Below are 21,803 nucleotides of genomic sequence, written 5' to 3' on the forward strand. Positions count from 1 at the left end.
ATCTAAGTGTTGGGTTTTGTCCTTAAAAGCCAGAGGAAAACTCTTACTTCTAATGCAATCAAAGGGATAAATAGTAAGTAATGAGGAGTATTGCTGATCTGACATCTTGTATGTTTGCTGGTGTTCACAGAAATCTTTCAAACAAATGGTGGGGATTAATGCAAACCCATTTGTACAGCTGTCTAGATTTTGTTGGATCAGAAGCCCAGTCTGCAGAAAAATAGGTGGATTATCAGCAAATTCTTACTAGTGGCAAGGGAAGATAGGTAGGGACAGATGTTCTAAATTTAGAGAAGTGGTCCAAGGCACGGCTGTGGAGTGACAGATTTGGGCATTGTTGCAGATGTTAAGAATATTTTTCTTTTTCCCTGTTTGTTGTAGAAACAAAGACCAAAAAAGAAGCTGAGATTTAGCATTTTTCTCAATTTCATTGATGCATATAATAAATAGCCATGCCTTTGGGGTTCCTTTGTGCTGGGCCACATTCCCTTGAAGTTTGTTTAAGTGGAGGACTTATGCTTTGGTATTATCCAGGCCACTGGAGTGAAGAATGTGTAAAAAATACTAGAATATGAAAATGCAAATAAGAAGATTAACATGTCGTATTTCTGTGTGTTATATGGAACATCTCCATGTAGCAATAGGCACACATATCTGTGCTGTCAGATAAATCCTGAAAGATAAGGCTGTCCTGATTTTTGGGTGGTATGGGGGGGCGTGTGGAGCTTCTGTGCAAGGGAGATGTCATCAAGGGCTTCTGCCCCATGCTGATGTGTTGCTTTTTTATTTAACCACAGAATTCAGGGGTGAGGAAGAGAGTTGAATCTCAGATATTTTTTAAGGGAGAAAGCCCCACCAGACAAGGATGGTGGCTACCTTGGGATTGTCCCCACCCTCAGAGAATGGTGCTGGAGGAGCACATGGCTTTTTCAGAGGGTGACATTTGGGGTGAGGGTCCTCATTATGTGTGGCTGTGCCAGTGGCTGGAGAAGCTGTGGGTGGCTGCAGTCCCCTCAGTGACCCAGGAGAGGTTGTGCAGCATCCAGGAAGCCACAAGTTAGAGCAGAGGGGATTGAAAACCCTTTGGAAACTGGCCTTAGGTCAGCTCTTGTTCCAACCACAGTTTCTTGGCATGGGTTTTGTTATTAAAGACATGTCACTGCAATTAAATGGCATTAAAGTCAACCCAGCAGCTGCTGAGGGCTGGCCAGAAGTCATGCTGCTGTTGAAGTCACCCATCAATTTGGGATGAGCTTTGAAGCAGTGTTTGGAGCAGCTGGAAGCCACTGTGGCTGTCACAGGAAGTCCCTACAGCCCCTCTGGATAGCCGGGATATGGAGATATGAACATTGTCAGTGGAGAAGCTTACAAAGCAGAACGTGTAAAAAATCTGTGCTGCAGAATGGGAAACTTAAATCCAGTGCATGCAGCTGCTTCCCTGGAGAGCCCAGCCACAACTCAGGAAGGGGGAATGCCAGGAGAGCACGGACATACAGCAATGGTTTTAGCCGTATTTGGCTCTGGTTTAGTCAAGAGAGACAAGAGAGGATCCAGCTGCCCTGGGCTGGGCTGGGAGTCTCACCTGTGCTTGGAAAAGAGAATTGGAGAGCATGATTATCAGGACTCACACCATCGTTTTCACTCCTTTATTGCATTTTGTATTTCAGAAGAGTTGTGCAGTGGAAGAAGGCTTTTCTTGTGCACAAGCCTGTGTTCAGTGGGAGCGTCCTGGCACTGCCTCCATGCGCTGACTTTTGCATCTTCAAACACTTCCAAGTGCTCTGATGGTTCCAGCAACATCAGACTTGGAGAAGGCAACATCAAAAGGCATCACCACAAAATGGGCCTGTTGAGGCATCTCCACCTTTCTTTCCTCTCACTGCTATGAGAGGAAATGCTTATCATTTTGTCCATTCCAGTTTTAAAGCTGAGAAGAAGAGACATATTTTTCAGGGCTTGCTTCTGCTTCTAGGTTTCCATCTGGTTTTTGTCAACATCAAGTTTTTCTGAGTACATTTTTTGCCAGTGCTTAAATTTTAGGATTTGGAGTGCTACAACAGGAAAGTGTCTTCTCCTCCCCACAGAGCTGTTGAAGTTGACAGTGCCCAAAATCTCACATCTGCTACCACTGTAATGAGAGGAAAATGAGAATTACATTGAATAGATGAACCTCATGTGTTCACACTGCTTTGTGCTTGACATCAGCTGGGAAGAGTTATGAGATTTTGGTACCTGTTCTTGTTGCAATCAAGCTTTATTTACCCTTTTCAGATGATGCAGTCATGATGTTTAATGTTAAAATATGTGGACTTTTTTTTTCTTATGAGGAACTGGAAGAGGAAGGAGAGTATGCCCTTTGCATGAGCATGGCTAAACTGAGTCATTCCCCAGTGCAGAAGGGCTCTGCAGGAATGGGGACCTGATGTTTGGGGTATCATTGTTGAAAGATCTGCTTGCTTATTCAAATCCTGTGACATTATTAGATAAATAAAGCAAGTGACACTAAAGAAAGTATCTGAACAGCACATCATTTCCTTTGGAAAATAACCCAACAGGGTGCTGAAATCTGCTGCTGTGGGGCACCGGGATAACTGTGCACCGTTCCTCACTTGGCAACCATGTCAGGGACCAGACTGGAAAAATTGCCTTCAGTGGATTTACTTCTCTATCATCTTGCAGCCAGGAAGAGGAGTTTAGTGCTCTATTTTGTATATGCACTTTGGTCCTGTTTCTGTTTCTGCATGAAGCTCTCTAAAGTCCTTCCAAATTCTTTACCATAAAGGATAATAAAATATAGTACTTCATTAAATGGCATCCAGAACTCTTTTCTTCAGACACCAAAGCACAAATCAGATTGGGAACAGAACAGCAATAAATGGAAAGACTGGGGAAAATTCACTTCCCGTTGGAATAGCTGGATTTTTGCCATCAGTGAAAACCTGGAATCCATCCACTGCAACAAAAAATTAGCAGGTATTAATAATGCTCTTTTTTCCCAAGACTCCATGGATACCCACCAGTAGTGATTTACTGTAAGCACTCCATGAAAAGCAATGTTAAATCCTGCTGCCTTCAGCTTTGGAGGTCACAGAAAGACAGCTGAGCAAATCTCAGCTGTGGCAAATGCAAGGCATAAAATACTGTCACTGGGAAAGAAGGAGTAAAGGCTTAATCACATAGACAGATTCTCATATACTTTTTCCATGCTATTTTCTAAGTGTTTATATAACTGAAAAGATTAACCTGGAGGAAAAAACGAAAGGCTAGAAAAAAAATTTTTACGGCTTCTTATTTGTGGCTTTACTATGGTTGAGGAATTAGTTTGCATTTTACAAAGCCTAAAAGTGGGGGAGGAGACAGAAGGAAGGATCTGAATAAGGAGAGATATTTGCATGGATCTCAAAATATTAAAGAAAACCTAAAATCCCAAGGAGTTACTTCTGTCAAATGCAAACACGCAGGCAAATCCAAGGCTAGAACAGGACTCAGTATCCAGGCAACGTCAACATTTTTTTTAAGCTACTGCCAGTGCCACTGACAGCTTTTGCCACTTTATGGTCATATTAAAAAAAGAAAATGCCTGACATCACTGAAATTCTTAGAAAGTACTTTCTTGTCCATCCAGCAGATGTGAGGCTGAGCAGCCCACAGCACATGCACGTCTTGCAAAAATTCTGAGGGAAAAATCCTGTGATGAATTCATGGCTAGGAACTTGTGCTTCTCTCTAAAGCTGGCACTTTGTTTCCCTAAAGTTTCTTATCCTGTGCCTTGGACACAGATACTTGCTGTGCACTGGGGAAGGAATCATGTTCAATTGAGCTGTTTATAAGCAATGTCTGCCACTTGACTGAAGGCTGCAGGATTAGAGGAGCCCTTTGCTGTGCTAAGGAAGCCTTCAGCTCTTCTTTCTGTTCTTTTTGCATGGTGCAAAAACCAAGGAGGTAAATGAGGTTAAGAATTTCATTAATATGCTAATAATACTAATATAGGAGGGAAACAAGCCCTTGATTTGCAGCCTTAAAGGGGTAAGTTGGGATGGGTGGGCACAGTGCTGTAAAGAAAGGACACTGGTTTGCTTTGTCCTTAGATAAATGTAAATGGTTTTGTGCTGGCATTGTTAACACAGTGGAACTTGGAGCTGAGCAGTTAAAACAGTTGAAGAGACAGGTTCATTCCTCACCATGGACCAACTCAGGAGCACCAAGCACTCCTCAGGCATGGCTGCATGTTTTGTGCCTCTGCAGCAGACAGCAAAACCATCTGTCACCTCAGGAAGTGCCTGGTGATGGCAACCAAGGAAAGGTTGTGAAGAGACACAAAGCTTTGCAGTCATGAAGGGGGGTACCACAAAAACCCAGTAAAAACTTCCTGCTGACATGATGTTTAGCTCACTGCTGGCTAAGTAGCTAAGCTCATTAGGAGGAGATGCCCAGGGAGCTGCTAAGCTGCAGAAAGTCCTTTGGGCTCTGCTGGTGCTCCACGCATTCCCTCCCACACCAGATATGTGCAGGCTGTGATGTGGCAGGTCTGTGCAAGCTTGGTGGGTGAAGACTGGGACAGGAGCATCTCCCTCTGCTTCCAGTTTCCCCAGACCTTTGTCCATGACCCTGAGTGGACATTCACCATGTTTTGTGAAGTTTCATTAATTATTGTAGTTTAAGAGTGTGAATTTTGTAGCAGGTGTCTGTAAATAGGGAGGACTGAAGAGTGCAGGGGGAATTTGAAGGGCTGATTTAGGCTGGTGGTGTTGAGGGCTCTGATTCAAAGATCAGCAGGACCTTCCTAGTCAGTGCTGTGCTTGGAACAGGAGCTCGTGTCACATCTTTTAACACGTGCAGGAAAAGACCCACTCGGAAATTAATTTAAAGACATCTTGAGAAGCTCAGTTGTGCTGGCAGTGAGCCTGAGTTTTGCTACTGAGGCCAGTGGAAGTTTGGTCTCTTGGGTTGAGGGTTGGTGCTTTCCACCCTGCACTTGTTCCTCTCTGAGAAATTCCTGAAGGCACAGGAATTTTGCTGTTTGCCTTTGAGCACATAGGCTGTAATGGATATAGGCAGCAAATAAACGGGGAGGAAAGCCAGAAACTTGTGGTCACCATAAAAATCTACTTCATCTGCTGTGGGTCTTTATTTTCTTTTAGATTTTTAATTAACTTTCTGGTTAATAGGAGTAGAAAAGGGATTAGTCTAAGCATGAGACTCTTGCAGTGCAGTAGCATCTGAAAACAGATTTTCATCTGAAGCCCTCACAAAGATGATGTGGGTTGTGCAGTTGCCTTATAGCAGAGTTTTGTTCCTCTGGTTGTGCAGTTGCCTGATAGCAGAGTTTAGAATAAAACCAAAGTCTATTAATGCCATACTCAGTCCTGTTTCAGTGTTTCTTCCTCCCCTCCTCTGCCCTTAAAGTATTTTATTATGACTGGAAACAACCTGTTTAAAGGAATATGTGGCTTGGAGCAATAATTTCTGTTTGTGTCTGTTAGCACAGAGATTTTAATATTTTTTGCTTCAGTGACGTGCTTGCAAATGAGCTGAGTGTCAGATTTGCCAGGCTTTATTGCCAGCTGCCAGGTGATGATGGAGGGGTTTTTTTCCACAAATATTTAATAATAACAAAAGTGTTCAGCCTGGGACATGGGTAGGTTTTTACAGGCTGTTTTAGGCAATCTTGACTCTGAGAGCCAGAATTGCACCAGGTGAGAGAAGGTTCCTAGGCCTGTGTTAGAAATGTCCCCCTGAGAAGAGAGGTACCTGAGTGAGGGACTAAGGATTCAGGAGACTTTTGGGGCAGACCAAGAAATTCAAGAGTCTCTGCTGCTGGATATATCCAGAGCTCTGTGACCATAACACTAAATTTGTGCTTTGTTTCTTGATGTGGAATTTAGGGATTAGTGACATGAGACCCACTGGGTAGAGTGCTGTCTACTTTAAGCACCAAAGTCACTGCATGAACCTTGACAAGATCTGGGCACCTGATGGCTCTCTACAACAAATCCTGGACATCTGTGGTAGTATTTTAGATCATTTTAAAATTACTTCACAAGGTACATTTGTCAATTTAGTATTGTGCTTGACCCAATGTATTGCTAAGCTAAGTCACCACTAAAAGAGATTCCATGATTCCAGAATTCTCTCAATCTGAGGCTCAGTATGTTTTGAGGAAGTGAACAGGGAAAGATGCTGGCTGCAAATTAATAAAGTGTCATCTGGGATGTGCCTTGATCACATCCTTTGATTCATAAGGGGATCCTAAAATATAAATGACCAAGGAAGTGTTGTGTAAGGAGTGACAGTGGTGTTGCCCCTTTCCCACTCTGGCTTTCAGGCAGATCCCCAAGGACACAGCTGACAGCCTTTTCAGTCTCTTCCTTTATCATTAGCTGTTGTGAAAAGTTTCAGACTATTTTTTCTCCTGCCAGGTATTATGTGTGCAGGGTTGGATTTTCCAGGAATATTCTCTTGCTGCCTTGTAGCTCCCAGGTTTCCAGCCCTTCTGTCATCTCGAGGCATAAAAACTCAAAGCTTTCTCTAGTTCATGTCTGCATTGGTCCCAGCCAACCCACTGAGATTTTTCACACAATCCTAAAAATAACAACTCTGAACTTTACAGTGCTTGGTGTTTTCACTCGTACAGTGAATGAACAGGGAACTTTTTACCATCCAAGCTGTTCCACACTATGCTTTGAATCCTAGGATTGTGGCTCCCACAGTCACAGCAGCTTTTTAGCTGGATCCTGTGGGTCCTTTTTCCAAGTCATCTGTCTGCCAGTTACACAAATTGGTGTAGAATCATCAATCAATGGGAAATACTTGAGAAGTTTCTAGATCACTGTCGACAGTAAAACAATCCAGTTTTCTCATATATGTCCACTGTCTCTTTCTTTGTCCCTTCTGTACCTTTGAAGATTGTTAAGGTGCCTCTGTACCACCCCAAAAATGCTGCAGGGTCTGTCTTTCTCACAGTGCTTTCATCTCTCTTTAAAAAGTCAGTGAAGTTTCTTTTGCTATAAAAATAGCTTGGTGAGATCTGAGTGCAAAAAATACAAAACAAACTCCTTTAAAACAAACAACAACAACAACAATAAAACCTGGAAAAAGAAACCAGAAAGATTTACTCTTCCAGACCTCATGTGTGTGATAATGTATAATTTCTCCTCTATATTCCCATCTCTTCTGGCATATTTGGAAAACTGATCCTAGTAAGCTTCCTCTCTATTTCTCTCTATATATGAGATGGTGGTGGCTCCTAAAATGTTTATCTTGGGAAGTTAACAGAACTGATTTTCCAGTTGTTCAGTTATTATGACATTAAAGCATGCAAGGCACTTGGCTTTATTCCTTTGCTTCCAACTAATGATGCTTTTTGAATTATTAATTTGTAGGAAAAGTAAAGATAGAAAATGTAGACAGATCTTGGGGAGCTTTTGTGGAGTTTTTTTCGTATGGTTTTGTTTGATATTTTTTGTTGTTTTGGGGGTTTTGGGGTTTTTTTGTGCAGGTTTGGTTGGTTTTTTTTAAATCCCTTGTATTGTTTTTTTAAAGACCTGAAGGCCTACTGTATTTTGCTAGGGATGGCTTGAACAGAGGAAAGTATTTGCTGCAATTGAAAAAGGACTGTACAGGGGCTTTCAGTGCAGTCCCTGTCTACATACAGAGGATTCCTCCCTTTCTATTGTATTCCCCTTGCTGGAGCAATTCCACTTGTATTAAGAATGCAGCATTGGGTGATCCTGTAGGAATTTTCCCTCTTGGCACCACTCCTGTGTTTAGTTCATCAGGATGGAGTCCTGTGCAATGTCCTTGGCCATTGATGTAACCAGACTGGCAGTGGCTGTATAATTAGTTGAAGTCCTTCCCATGGATACCCTGGCTAGTCCTTGGGATTTTGTGAACTTTGAGCTTGAGTTGATGAGCAGTTCAGCTCACTGCTACAAGACCCTGCTTTCACTGCCAAAATAACATTTATGTAAACACCAAGAAGTGACCTCAATGTAGGTTTCAGGTTCTTCTGCACCATCACAGCAACAAAGAGCAGGAGATGCACACAAATGTTCCTTTGCCCTTCAGACTCATGGGGAATGTTTTATTCCTCTGGAAGTTGCTGCTCCCTTGCAGCTGAACTGTGAGGTCCATTTTTAATCAGTGAAGAATGGGACAGTCATTGGTGAAACTGCTGGAGCCAGGAATGGAGAAGGCTTCTCAAGCATTATCTAAGCATTTAGCTTTTCAAGGTGTGGTTCAATTTTCTCTTCAGTCAGCATTTCCGTGTTGTCTCACAGGTCTAATAGGGTGCTGCTGGCCACTGTCTGATTTTACATATGTAAGATATATAGATTTAGCATATATGCCTTTATTTGACCCACTGTGGCAGAGCAATGGGTCATTTTGGGGTGACTGGTTTGTGCAGGGTTGACATGCAAGGACAGCTGAGCACTGGTGCCAGCAGTTGCTAATTCAGTGAGTTTTTCTCTTCTCTCCAAATAAATCTCTGAAAACAGAATCAGTGCAGGCCTGTGTTTCTGTGGAGTTGTGATGCTGTGATTTTTTAGTCTCTTATGTTTCATGGGAGTTCAGTACTGGGATAGTTGTATGAATTTCACTTTTCAGATACTGGCCATCCCTAACATATCACTTTTTTTTTTTGAGCAATCTCAATCTAATTAATTTGCTGACATTCCCTTTGTGATCCATTCAGTGCTGGCTTTAAGACTTTAACTGAAGGTGGTATTTTGTTCAGTCCTACAATGCCCATTTTAACTTCAATGTAATTTAATCTGTTTGAATTCATGAGGGTTGAAGAAGCAGTAAAGAAAGGAGGATAAGAAAAGAACAAAAAGGAGATTTGTGATGTTCCAGTAATCCCATCTCCTTCTCAAGGTTTTGTGGATCAAAATTTGAAAGACTTGACAGAAGCTAGAAGAAAGAGAAGCAAGAAGAGATGAGAAAAGTCCAAGTGGAAAATGCTTCTAAGGAACTTATTGTCTCTGTTGTTTTGGTTTGGGTTTTTTGGGTTTTTTTAAGTTACTGCTGATATGTTTTTCTTTAGCTGAGAACTTACTAAATTTTTGAAGTGGTGTTGTCACCAGACATCTTGTACTTCCTGGATTGAATACTGTTTTGGTGTTTTGAGCATAGCCAGATTGTGATGCATTTAAAAACAGCTCCATTTTCCACAATAAGATCTGAAATTGCTGAAGTGACTGCTGGAAACATATGCACCAATTTTATCAGAAAGATGTGGAGAAATGATAAAATTATCATCTGGATGGGATCATAGTCATCAGTCCCAGTTTATTGCTCTCCTGGGATAGATGCTCTGGGTCTGAAATAGTATTTTTCGTACCAGAAATCACCAATATGCCAACACTACCATCGTTGTTACTCCTATTCCTGCTGGTTTGTGTTACATGCTCTGGAAAAGTAGGATAGGAAAACATCACAAAGACGCCAGGATGTAATTTATAAGTAATTTACCAAGAGTTCTGGGGAATATAGTGTGCACCTTAGGGGACTGCTAGTAAGAAGTGAAATTAAACTTTTAGATTTTTCTGACAGATTTTTCAGAGATTGAAATCTTTCTTAATGTGTAGTGAAAGCAGCATGAAATAGTATTTAAAAAAGGGGGATGAAAACTCGTTACAGGGAAACACTTGGTTATGATTATGGGAAGTAATTGAGCCCAGCTTGGAGTCATAAACTTGCAGGTCTTTTATGGGGTGTGAGCTGGGCTTGGACCAGATGGAGAAAGTGGTAGTTTGTGTTTCTCTTTGAAAACCTGAGCTATATGTTCTGTTCAACCAGCCTGCAAATGGTGTTCAGGCTAAACAGGCTTTTTGTTATTGTGCATTGCATCACCTGGACTCGAGTGGATTTTTTTTTTTTTTAAAGGAAAAATCTCTTTTATATATTTATTTGCATGTTATTTTGAAATATTTTCCACATTTTCTATTTATATGAAATATGGTTGCAGTTAAGATCAGTCTGGTGTTGCAAGAGGTGTAAGCATGTGCCAGCACCAATGACAGCATTAAAAAATGCTTAATTTTGCCAACATTTATGTAGAGTTTAAAAAAGGAAAATTAGAAAAAAAAATCCAATTTAGGGAAAACTTTTAGGACAACATGGCAGAGAAACATGATCCATGTCGAAATGCAAGCATAACTCATGCTTTAGCTTTCTGAGCATGGATCTGAACTTTCTTTCTCTTAGCAATTACAAAAACAGAGGGCATTTTGAACAAGGAAATTTTCAGCAATGAGGAAAGGGAAATGCTTGGTTTTGCTGATGTGCAGTCAGCAGCCAGTTCAAACAGTAATTGTAACTAAGGGGGTACCTATTCCTCTTAGCCTTCCTGTTTTGAGCTAAATGAGCTCTTAAATTTTGAGGAGGAAAACTTTTTTTTTTTCCATTTTCACATCAGAATAAATTAGATAGCACTAACTGGTCCCCATTGCTTGCCCTCTTTTGTTGCTGCATTTTTATGTCAGGTTCAAGCTCCTGTTAAAAAGGCAACTGAAGAAATGGTTTGAAATATCAGTATTTAGAGTATTTTTGCCATGGCACAGCATTTACACCTCCATGAGATGGATGAATCAGTTTGTGTTTCAAAGCTCTGATATCTGGTGGCTGCACTTGTTTGGTGTGATGGCATCTTCTTTATTTTCTGTCTGGTGACCAAATCTGAACACTCACCTTCAATTCTACCTCATAGAATAAATCTTCACATCAAGACAAAAAAAACCCCTATTTTTGTATGTTTGTGCCTGAAGAGTCATGGCAAATCACTGGGGGGTAGGTCCTCTTATCCTGAGAGATGGAGAACTTAAAGCAAGAAGCATCAAAAAGAGGGAGCCCAGCCAGGGAGGGGGGTTTTTGGGCTGAGGTCTGGGGAACTTTGCAGATACAGTGGAGCTAGAGAAATGTTTCACACATAAACACCAGTGTTTGTTTGTTCCTTCCCCAAAAATAATTTTATTAAGCTGCCCATTGCTTGGTATCTACCAGAGTGAGTTTGTGTAGGATTTTTGGAGGGGCACGGTGTTATCCTTATGCAGCTGAAAAACTATAATATGGGATAAGTAATTTGGAAGACTTTAATGTAGCTTGACAAGAGTCCATTTCATGGTTCTTTGGAAGGGATGGAAAGGATTTGTGTTTTCAATCTCCAGAACATAGATGGCCCCAAAGGAACACTTTGAAGCACAGCTTTTTATTATTAGTTTTACAAGATCCTTGCACTGGAATCATTAAGAAGATGTAGTACCTGGTGTAAATGTGCAAGTACGGGCTAGACCATTAGCTGTGGGAGACAGACTGATTATACTCAAAACACTTAGTGCTTTTTTTAACAAATTACTGTGAAAGTCAGTTGTTAAACTGTGTTGTTTCATTTTCTAGAAGCTCTGTGTAGAAACATTAGAGTCTTGCTGCTTCTCTTAATAAGGGGAAATGAGCCCTCCTGGTGCAATGGCCCTGCTTGAAAAGGTCATCAGCGACTATTTATCCTTGGTTTCTGTCAAAAAGGGGGCTGTTTCCATGCTGAAGTGATAGCAATTCTTATCTCATTAAAAAGGGATTTCAATTTTTTGCTTTCTGATGACATAAAGTCATTCTTAGCAATCCTTTGGCCACTGCAGAATGAGGAATGCTTTTCTGAAATTGGGGGAGCTTGAGGTTCAAACTGCATTGGGGGTGTAGGCAACACTTCTTGTGATTTTGGCCAAGACTGGAAAGGGAACTAAATAACTGTTATCAAATATGCCTGGGATGACTCTGGATCAGAAATGAACACTGTTCTCCATGTGCATGATAAGAGAAGAATGACTGGGCTCAGTTTGCAGCAAGGAGAATCCAGCTTTGGATATGGGGATCTGGTTTTCAAATGGGAAGTACTTATGGAAGTAGGTTGAGAATCAGCACATGAAATGTGCTCGTGGGGAGAGCCAGAGTTTGTCCCACTGCAGCTGCTGTCTCAGTTGTGCTGCCATGATCACGGCACAGTGAAGGGAGGGGACAGTGCAGATGAGGTTGCAAAGGTAAATGTGGTGATCACACAAAGCCAGATGAGGTGTGCAGAGCTTAAGACTTCTTACAGCTATATTAAACCAAATATTTAATAACACATTTTCCCCTGCTAATTCCTCAACTCATTGCTCCATTTGCTATTTGCTTCTCCTCTGCACTGGGTGAACAGTGAGTCTCAGTGGAGGGGCTGGAGAAGGGGCTTTGTAAACACACTGTGCTGACAGGAGATTTTATGTCAAGGATTGTTATTTGGTTAAAAGCAGCAGGATGTTCACTTGCAGAGCTGAAACAGGGCCAGAGATGAGGGTGAAAGAAAGTGGGAGGACTAGTCAGAAGGGGAAAGTCTGAGAACAGCTTCACGTTAATTATCATCATGCCTCACTTGGATATCACTTCAGAGCCTTGTGTGGAAGGTAATTAAGTGCCTTGGTAATAATTTGATCGTTTTGTTGCTAGGTGAAAGAACAAGGGTGTCCTCTGTACTGTCTTCTTCCACATTCTCTACAGGGCAGACTTGGGGGAGCCTCTGGTAGCTGAGGATGACAAAGGAACTTGCTGTCACCTCTGCACATATTCTTGGGGTCCCTGAAGGCCCAAGATATCCTTGCATGAGTGCATCTTTGTGAAAAACCAGAGCTTGTAAGGAATCTGTGTAGATAAAGGCCTTTTCTGCAGTATTCATGGCTGGGTTTTGTTTTCCTTCCTAATGATATTAAGTCCCAGAAGCAATCATGGGCACAAGGAAAAAGTCATGTTTCTTTGTAGAGGAAAAAGATTAAATAACCATTAATTCTTCATAGGAATAAAAAAAGATAAGACTCTCATTACTCATATAGGGTTTTATTTCTGAAAGAGCTGAGCCTCACAATATAGTGGTGTCCAGAGGAAAGGCTGATGCTCTGAAACTTTTAAAAAAGCTTTTGATTTAACAGAGAATTTACTATAATCTTAGGAAGGCTGCTTACGATGGTTTGACCATGCCTTGGATCACACTTCCACCCCTTTCCAGCTGCTCAAGATCCAGCCCACAATGAGCAATCCTTTCCTAAAATAAACTGCTCTAAATGTACAGACTCAGAGCTGAACATTATCACACAGCCTGACTGATTGGGATGAGCAACAGCCTCGTGCATGTTTGTCTCATTGAAAAGACCACGAGGTGGATTTTGCTGTGTTACAAACAGCTGTGCTGGTGCCTTCTGCTTTGCAGAAAGCAAATTTGAACAGAGCAATCTACACTGAGCACAGGGATATGTGCAGTATGGGGAGGGCACGTCAGAGAGAAACTCCAGCCCATCACTCCAACTATGGTTTCCAGAAGGTATCAGCCTTCTTTTTATGAATTGGCAGGAGCTCGATCCCATGAATCCATCAGTCATTAGCTGTGGAGGGCTGGGCGTTCCAGAGCTCATGGACAGTCAGCTGGGCTCTCCTGTCACTCCCAAGGCTCAGCACACGTGAATCAAAATAGTTGGGTGATGTCACGTCATGGTGCCAGTGCGCCTGGGACACTGCTGCCAGGAATTGTCTGTCCAGGGGTGCTTTCCTTTTACAGCCTGTTGAAAGAGTCATCATGCCAAGCTGCACATGACAGTTCCCTTCAAGAGGGCTGGTGGCTCCTTCGCACAGGCAGTATTTTTTAAACAAGGGAGCTTATCAGGCGGCTCCTGACCTTTTTCACATGAGCTGATCCACTGGGAAATGTTGTTTTGGTCTCCGTGGCTTCTGACAGCTGATGTATAAGAGCTCTGTAGCTGCAAACTGGGCAGACTTTGAACTTCTCCCCGTGTCCACACAGACTTGCAGGGCAGTTACCGTATGCCGGAATTAAGGCTGGAAGCGCCTGGCGAGCAAGGGTCGGCAGCCTGCTGCAGGACAGCTCTCCACAAAGACAACAGCCAGGCACCTCAGAGCTGAGCTGCTGGCCAGCTGGACTTCTTTTGCAGCCACACTGTCTTTCTGGAAATTTATTTTCTCACAACTGGGCTTTTGGCGTAAAGCAACACCTCACCTTGCCCCTCGTGCTGCTTTTCTTTTCTCCAACGCCGGGCATGAGCGACAGCTGCCGCCACGCGAGTGCATGTTGCAGCTCATGAAGCGTTTTGGCAGCTTCAGAGGGAGCAAGAAGAGAAAGGAGCGATGCAAAATCTTGGAAAGGCGCCACTCCGACCCCCAGGGCCTGTCTGGTAAGGACCCTCTGCATCCAGAAAGGAGGGAGAAGGTGTCAGTGAATAATGTTCACTGTCCTTTGGGAGAGGGTGATAGTGAATAATTGAGCAACAAGGTTGTGCTCCCCAGTTTCACAGAATGAATTGTGTATTTGTTACGTGGAGGGTGTTTTGGAGTTGTTTCGTGCCAGAGATGAAAATCTGAGCTGACACCTGTAACCCACATCAGCCATAACCTTTAGGAAAAGAGTGGTGGTACAGGAAACTTTACAGTAAATGCTATGGCATTCAGAAGGGTTTGTTGCCCGATGCTACTTTAATTGAACAATAATAACTGAGTTCTAAGTTAAGTCTAATAGTATCTATTGAAACATGAATTTTAAGTAGAGAAAAAATTCTTATCAGTCTCATAAGTAATGCATTTAAAAACATCTTTCTGATACTGCAGTTATCAGTATAATTGTGTTTGAGTTGCAATTAGGGACCGTTCTCTCTTAATCAAAAGATTTCCTGGTCACTGAGTATTAGCTCCAATACAGGTGCTGAGGTGTGTGTGTCAGAGAGTATCTGTGTGTCACACAGGGATCAGCTGGTCAGGAGAAAGGGGATTTTTCAACAGGATCTGGCTGTTTTTTCTTAATAATGGAGAAATACCAGTTTTAATGCATTTCCTATATGGGTTAATGGTAGCTGTTTCTCTGAAGACCATGAGAGTTACTGAGAAATTCTGCTCTGTGACTAAGAGGGTTAAAACTGATGTTACACTGAATCAGCTGGATCAGGCTCAGTTTAGAGAGGCTGACATGTACAAAGGCTCTTCTCCTCTCTATTGATCAGGAGTCACTGTGTCAAATCCAGCAGAATGATGAAAGTAGGAGTAGTGTTGGACCAAATGGATAGTGTGGAGACATACATGTACATTTAGTGATGAAGAATTACAGCTGTTGGATGGGTGGCTGCCCAGGGGGCCTGGTTTTCTGTTTAATGTTTTCTAATTTATTTAGTGATTGGTTGTGTAATTTTTAAGTTGTAATCCTTGCAAACACTTCTCCTTTTCTTCCTGTTGTGTACAGTTGAGTGATCTTAAATCTAAAACTGTTTGCTGTGTCTTGTTCTGAGTTTTCCTAAACCCACCTGAGGGTTTCTGTGGGAGTGGTAGGAAGGTCAAGGTGATTTGAATGAGAAATTACCCAGGTCTTTGGAATTTCACAGTGTCAGTAATATGCACAAAGACAGGTCACAGTGTTTATACAAGAGGGGGAATATTTATCCTAAAGACATAAAATTCCTTCCCAAATTTCTAATTAAAAGTGCCAGATTCTCATGTAGAATAGATAGAAACATGTGCTATTTGTTGATTGAATGTTGAATGGCACTTTGAACCACAAATTCACTGTCTTATTGTGGTTTCATCAGCAGAAGGAAATAGCCAGTATCTGCAAAAGGATTCACTGCTGGAAGCACTAAACACAGTGTTGCATGTTTAACTCTAAACCCTGTCCTCAACTCACTCCATGGAGAAAATAATTTGTTCTGCACCAAAAAATCTGACTGTATGAACTGTACTGTTTGTGACAGAGTTATATAAAAAAAATTGGAAGTATAATTCCAGCAGTGCAAAAATACTTGCTCCTTCTTTCCATCATTTGTATTATTCCAGCTTTGTAGCCCACTCCAGTCACCAGTGAGCACCAGGCAGAGTTTTCTGCACAGCTTTCACTCTACAGATTTTGCAGATGCCGTTCTTGTAAGAGTGTGACCTGTTAAGCTCCCTGCACTTCCATCATCAACAGAAAACTACCAAGTCACAAGGGAAAAATCTAAAGGCAGTCTGAGTTACTGCCTTCCTTGGATGCCCTGCTGTGGGGATTACCTCTGCCATCCCAACAAAGTCTGGGTTCTTTTCAGGAAACAGGTTAACACACTTGCAAATGCCTTCCCCTCATCCCCCCATCCCAATGGCCTTAATTAAATGCAGGGAAGTGTCAAAACAAAAGCTTTGCATTATTTGCTACATTTAATCTGTATCTTGTAGTTATTAGGCTTCAATAGACACTTTCTGAGCAGTTTTCAAGGGAACTGCTGGCACTCAGCAGGTTTTATGATCAGTATTAGTGTGTGCAAGAGAGCTGGTAGCAGCCAGGCTTGGTGGCTTCTCAGGGTTGATCACACACCAGCACATGGCATTTGGTTGTCATCTACCATCAGATGAGAAATGAATGACAGCAGCCTCCCTGTTGCTAAATGAGCTTGGATTGTATTCAGAAAAGGGGTGGAAAAGGAAAGAAGAAAATATCCCCTGATATTCACCCAAAAGGGGTAATCTAATACCTGGACTGGTTGAATTTGGAATTTTTGATTTTTCTTGGCCACTTCTGCATATCTTTTATGGAAGAATCTTCCAGTTCTTGTAAATAGGATTGGGACATGGCAGCTTCTTGGCTTCTCAGGGCTAGATGTCATCAGGCCACTCCAACTAAAATTATCAAGTAGTACCATTCTTCTGTGTATCAGTTGAGCTAAACCCCTTCTCTCCTCTGCACTGGTGCAGAAGTTGCATGCTGGTGGAGAAATAAAGAGTGGCATTTCTAAGGATGGGCATCTCTGTAATTCCCTAGGTTTGGAGCTTTATAGTCCTTTTATTCCAAGAGCACAGCAAGGAGAGACATGAATGCAAACAGAAGGGGAGAACACACAAAGAGGGAAAGGAGAAAAACACAAATGAGTACCAGGAGCAAACGAGAGCAGGAGTGAAGGCAGAGATCCCGCAGTTTGCTCTGGGAGAGGAGCAGCCAACAGGGAGACCTCAAAGCTTGAGCTGTCCACCAAACAGCAGGGAAGCTGATTTATGCAGTAGGATTTTGGCAGGGCTGAGAACAGGGATTACCTGAACTTTCTCCAGCCTCTAGATCACTGCTGCATAGTTTCCTCCTTCCTCTTGCAGTTGCTGTGCGGGATTCTGGCGGTTTCTCCTCCTGGCAGCAGCTTGATGTATTGTAAATGGATAGGCTCTGTGGCATTTCTGAAGGGGAAAAATTTGTGACCCCAGAGAGGCTAATTGCTCTGCCCTTTAAACAACACCATGGATTCCACAAAGAACTGAGTGACATATGCAAAAGGAGTAATATTTAAAGTGTTTTTTCCCTACCCAGGTCATGCCCAGCAAAGGAAATGCTCTGCAGCACATGTGGCCGCTGTGAGGGCTGCCCAGTGCCGGGCATTTAGCCTCAAAACGCTTTGGAGTCTTTTAGCTGCATGGAATTTCCCAGGAGCTTCTCCTTGCCCATGCTGCTTCTCTTGGGGTTTGTTACTTTTGTCAGGTGACTTCTAATTATCAGGTGCCAAAGCTGAGTCCCAACAAGCCAGGTCCAAGGGGCTCTAAGCAAACCTTGGTGCTGCCCCTCAGCCCCTGTCCTGTCCCACCTCAATGACACTCTTGAGGATAATTTCCCTGTCAATTGTTATAATTAGGTGCATATTGGGACTAAATTGGAGAGAGCTTGCTGGATGTCTCAGACCCCAGTGAACACAAGTGCAAAGATGCTTCAGCCCCGCATGAATTGGGCGGTCCCAGAGTCGCTCCATATCTTGCTCAGTGCATGTTTTGTCTCATGTCTCTGTAGCCACCATGGAATGGAGGGCTGCTGAGGCTCTAGAGTGCATCTGGGAGGTGCTGTGGGCTGTCCCTACGTACTCAACCTAAAGGAAAATTACTTCCCCTCTCAGTCAAAAACTCAAGGGGCCTTCTTCCGTCTCGTGCCATGGTCCTTCCCAGACCCTGGGGATTGGGTGTGAGTATGGATTGTGTGTCAAGTAGAGAAATTATGTTCTTCCTTCCCAATAATGGGGTGTGGCGACTGCATCCATGATGACCATGTGCAGGTAACGTGCCATGGGATGTGACCAGCTCACACAGCTGTCCACGTCAGGGACTTACACCAAACCAAAGAGTTGGTGTTTCACAGCCCCTCCGAGTGCAAATGAAAACCCAGGGGATAATTCAGCCTGGCTCTCATCAGCGTCCATTGGCACAAGCCTGAGAACAGGCACAGAAAACATAGGAGAAGTGCAGGGTGAAAAAACATGAAGCATAGAAGACATGATGGAGAAGCAATTGTAAAAAGGAAACAGGACTTTATCTCCTTCTTTTCCAGCCTGGAGAGCTGCAGCTCACCCAGTGCTTCACCCCAAAGTGGGGTTTTTCTTATTCTGGTGGGATGTTTTTGTTATGAGGCAGTGGAGGAGAAATAATAGTGAAAAAAATTATGGAGAAACAAATGAGAGTGAAGGAAGGCATGTTCCAGCACTGCCATAAATGAACTGAAAGAGCAAAATCCTGTTGTTCCAATAAAGCAGCTTAAAACCACCATCATCAGAGACTAGGCTTGAGAGACTGAGACAGCTTTGGTTTGTTAATGATTTTCTCTACTGGTTTTCATGCTCTGTTGAGCTGACAGTGATTTTAGAAGATGTGCAGTCCTGGTTGATCAGTACTGATTAATCTTGTACTACAGAGTGCACCAAGACCTGGAAGCTGTGAAATTTCTATAGCTGGTTGTTGGAAGGAGAAAAGCAGTGACAAGCCTGATTAAACCTTTGAGACTTTTTAGTTTGCCATTTTCTGCTTCCTTATACTGTCCTGCACTGTCCTGCACTGTCCTGGTGCTTTCTGGCACAACCTGGCTTTGTGCACAGCTTTGAGGGATTCTGAATGGGGGGAAAGGACTCTGGGCATGAAGCACTAGAAACAGAAAGGTGTTTTCAAGCAGGCACCTGTAAATTCAGACAGTAATAAACCCCATAAGACCTCCACTGATTTGGTGGAAACTGAAATGGAAATTGAACAGTGTGCAGCATCCTGCTTCTGCAGCTCCTGCAGGCTTAAAGTAGATGTAGACTCTGACCTCATGATGAGTTGTCCAAGAATGCAAATTCTCTGAGTAATTTATTTTCAAAGAAGTTATTTTTGCCTGAAGGGCAGGTTAGGCATGTAAAAATACAGTGTGTTCTCAAGGCACAAATTTCCAGATCAGTGCTGCAAATGAGTCTGCCCACTGACTCTTCCTCCTAGCCCTGCTCCAGGCAGCTCTGTGTGTCTCATCACAAAATTTGGTCAAAAATATCTGTATTATTATAAATGACTGAATTATTCAGCACTGACATGATATTGTCAACAACATGGTGAGAGCAGCAGGGCCAAGCCTCCCTTTTGATTGGCTGCTTTACAATCTGTGCAGGTTTTTAGGCAGGGAGATCTCCCATCTGGGAGGAGTCCATGTGGTTCTGGTTCTTGTTGCTACTTGTGGGTGCAGGTGTTTGTCCCTTAGACACAGCAAAGGCAGAAAGATTTCATTTTTAACTGTCTGAAGGACACTTTCCTGCAATTCTGCAACTATTCAAATAGTGTTATTTGAAAAGTGGGATAAATGTTATTCCTGAGTGAAAGAAATGAAAAGCAATTCTTGGGATTGAATCTGAGAAAAGATGTGAAATGCAAGTACGGGGAGGAGTTCATTGCAGAAGGAGAAACTGAGATAGAAGGAAGCTGGATACTGGCTGTGAGTGAAAGAGGGTGCAGATCCTGCCTTTTTCTGACAGCAAATAATATTTATGTATTTATCAGTATTTCTTTTTTCCATCTTCTACTTCTGTTATCTTCAGGTAACAAGTAATTTCTGATATGTATGTAAGGCCAGACACTATCTCTGTTACTTCTGATATAAATAAATATCTGATTCATTTTTAAGACTGAAATAAAATAATGTAGATAAGACTTTTATATGTGGCACCTCAGTTTAATGAACACAGCCTGGACTGCCTTCATGATGGATGCTGGAGGGTCACTGCCTACATACTAAAAATCCCTGGAATTACACATTTCCATGCATCCTCTCGCATCCTTATTACACCAGCTGGGAGTCGCATAGAGGTATTTTTTTTCCCCTGCTTTCCCTGTACTTTCCACGGGTTCTCACTTCAAAAGAATATCTCTGCATGAGAAGCTGTTATCCTAGACTGACTTTCTACTTATTTGAATGTGCTAAGCTAGACCACAATTTATTTATACTCCCATGCAACTATATTACAAATCCTGTTGTCAGACTCTAAAAGCAAATTTCAAGCCCAGGTCTGTTTTTACAGCCTAAAATTGCACTTGACAGTAGAATTTAGATAGGTGTGTACTTTTGTTTAATTAGAAATCAATGTTTTGGACTATTGACTCCTTGCTCAAAGTTTCAGCAAATTGCCCAAGACTGAAGTTTAAAAGATGTTGTTAAGGCAGCTTGTTTGTCAGGTTTAGTGGATCAGCAGATCCCAGGAATTACCAAGATTCAGCTGTTTTCTACTTTCACCTCTATTCTAAAAGCAGTTCAAGGACTTAAAAGTGCCCGTAATGCTGAGATTGAATGCCTTGAAATTGTTTCAGCTATTTAATGTCATTCCAGAGTCACAGTGACACGTGAAGGCTTCGCTCTCGGGAGATGAAGGGCTGCTCTGTGAGATATCGTGGTGCAGCTGGCAGGCTTGGCTGAGAGGCCTGAATTCTCCCTGCTGGAAAGGTCACACAGCCTTACTTGGTTTAAGGACAGACCCCCGTGCTTGCACCAGAGAGTTCCCATTCTGTCCTTTTTCTGCTCCTTCTTCGATAAAGCTGGGGCAGTTTAGCTGGAGGAGGAGTGATGGGATTAGCTGACATTAATTAATAGCATCCTGTTGTTTCTTCAGAGTTTCTTCCAGGCATTGGAAAACAGCTGCTTCCCAGTACTTTGTTCCCTGTGGGGCAACAAGGACCCTTTTGACACACTTGGAGCTACAGTCACCGGATTGTTTAACAGATCCTGCCCATCTGGCCCCGTGGTTTTATATCAGTCAGAGCAAGAATGATGATAGTGAACGCAGGATCCCTGTGACAATCCTGCCTTTCCTTGAGGGTGATGCTCCTGAAGAGGAACAGATGATTTGTGACATTTTCATTGCTTGTATAGAGTATAATTAGGGATAATAAACAAGAACAGGGCAATAAATCAATTTAAGAAATACAAATCAGGCAGAAATGAAATGGCAAGTCAAACTGAGACATGAAGGAGATGGAAAGCTTGCAATGGAAGGGTTCTTGCTACAAAAGTTGGGTGGCTGTTCAGAGATAAGGGTTGCACCAGTCTCCTTGAGAGGAGGATTGAATTGAAAGGAGGAGAAGCTGGAAAAATGTCAGCATTTCCCAAGGGACCTAATTGTATTAAGGAATTTAGGGATCAGTATGGGGCCTGGTAATGTCCCTCAGGGATTATGGGTGGTGAGGTGAGCCTGCAGCAGGACATGCTGGGTCCTGCCTCCCAGTGAGTCAGTCACCCCAGAACTAGAGGTTGTGGTGGATATAATCTGGAAAATGATACAGAAATGTGCTGTCACTATCAGCAGGTGAACCACACACTGGGTTACATCAGGAGGAATGCAGCAATCCAGTCCAGGGAGTTATCCCCCTCCACCTTGGCCTGCTGGGCTGCACCTGGAACAAGGTATCCAATTTCTGATTCCCCCTCCACAGAAGGACAGAAGGAGGCTGGGAAACTGAAGAAGGTTTTTCTGGAGGGCTGTCAAAATGTTTTGTGA

The 21,803-nt window shown here is 42.6% G+C and overlaps 1 protein-coding gene across 9 annotated transcripts in view; it reads left to right on the forward strand.

Moving 5' to 3' along the window:
* The window catches only part of PRKAG2 (protein kinase AMP-activated non-catalytic subunit gamma 2), a 244,625-nt gene that overhangs the window by 123,986 nt on the left and 98,836 nt on the right, over nt 1-21,803 (forward strand). The window contains exon 1 of one of the 9 annotated variants that reach the window (XM_086865899.1): nt 13,762-14,210. The exons of the other annotated variants lie outside the window; for them this stretch is intronic. Within the exon in view, the coding sequence (XP_086722025.1) occupies nt 14,105-14,210 (106 nt within the window). The 5' untranslated portion in view covers nt 13,762-14,104. Of the gene's footprint in view, nt 1-13,761; nt 14,211-21,803 lie in introns of those variants that run through there. 9 annotated transcript variants of the gene reach the window in all.

This window comes from Cyanistes caeruleus, chromosome 1 (genome assembly GCF_971803275.1).
Source record: "Cyanistes caeruleus chromosome 1, bCyaCae1.hap1.1, whole genome shotgun sequence".
In the NCBI taxonomy this organism is placed as follows: domain Eukaryota; kingdom Metazoa; phylum Chordata; class Aves; order Passeriformes; family Paridae; genus Cyanistes; species Cyanistes caeruleus.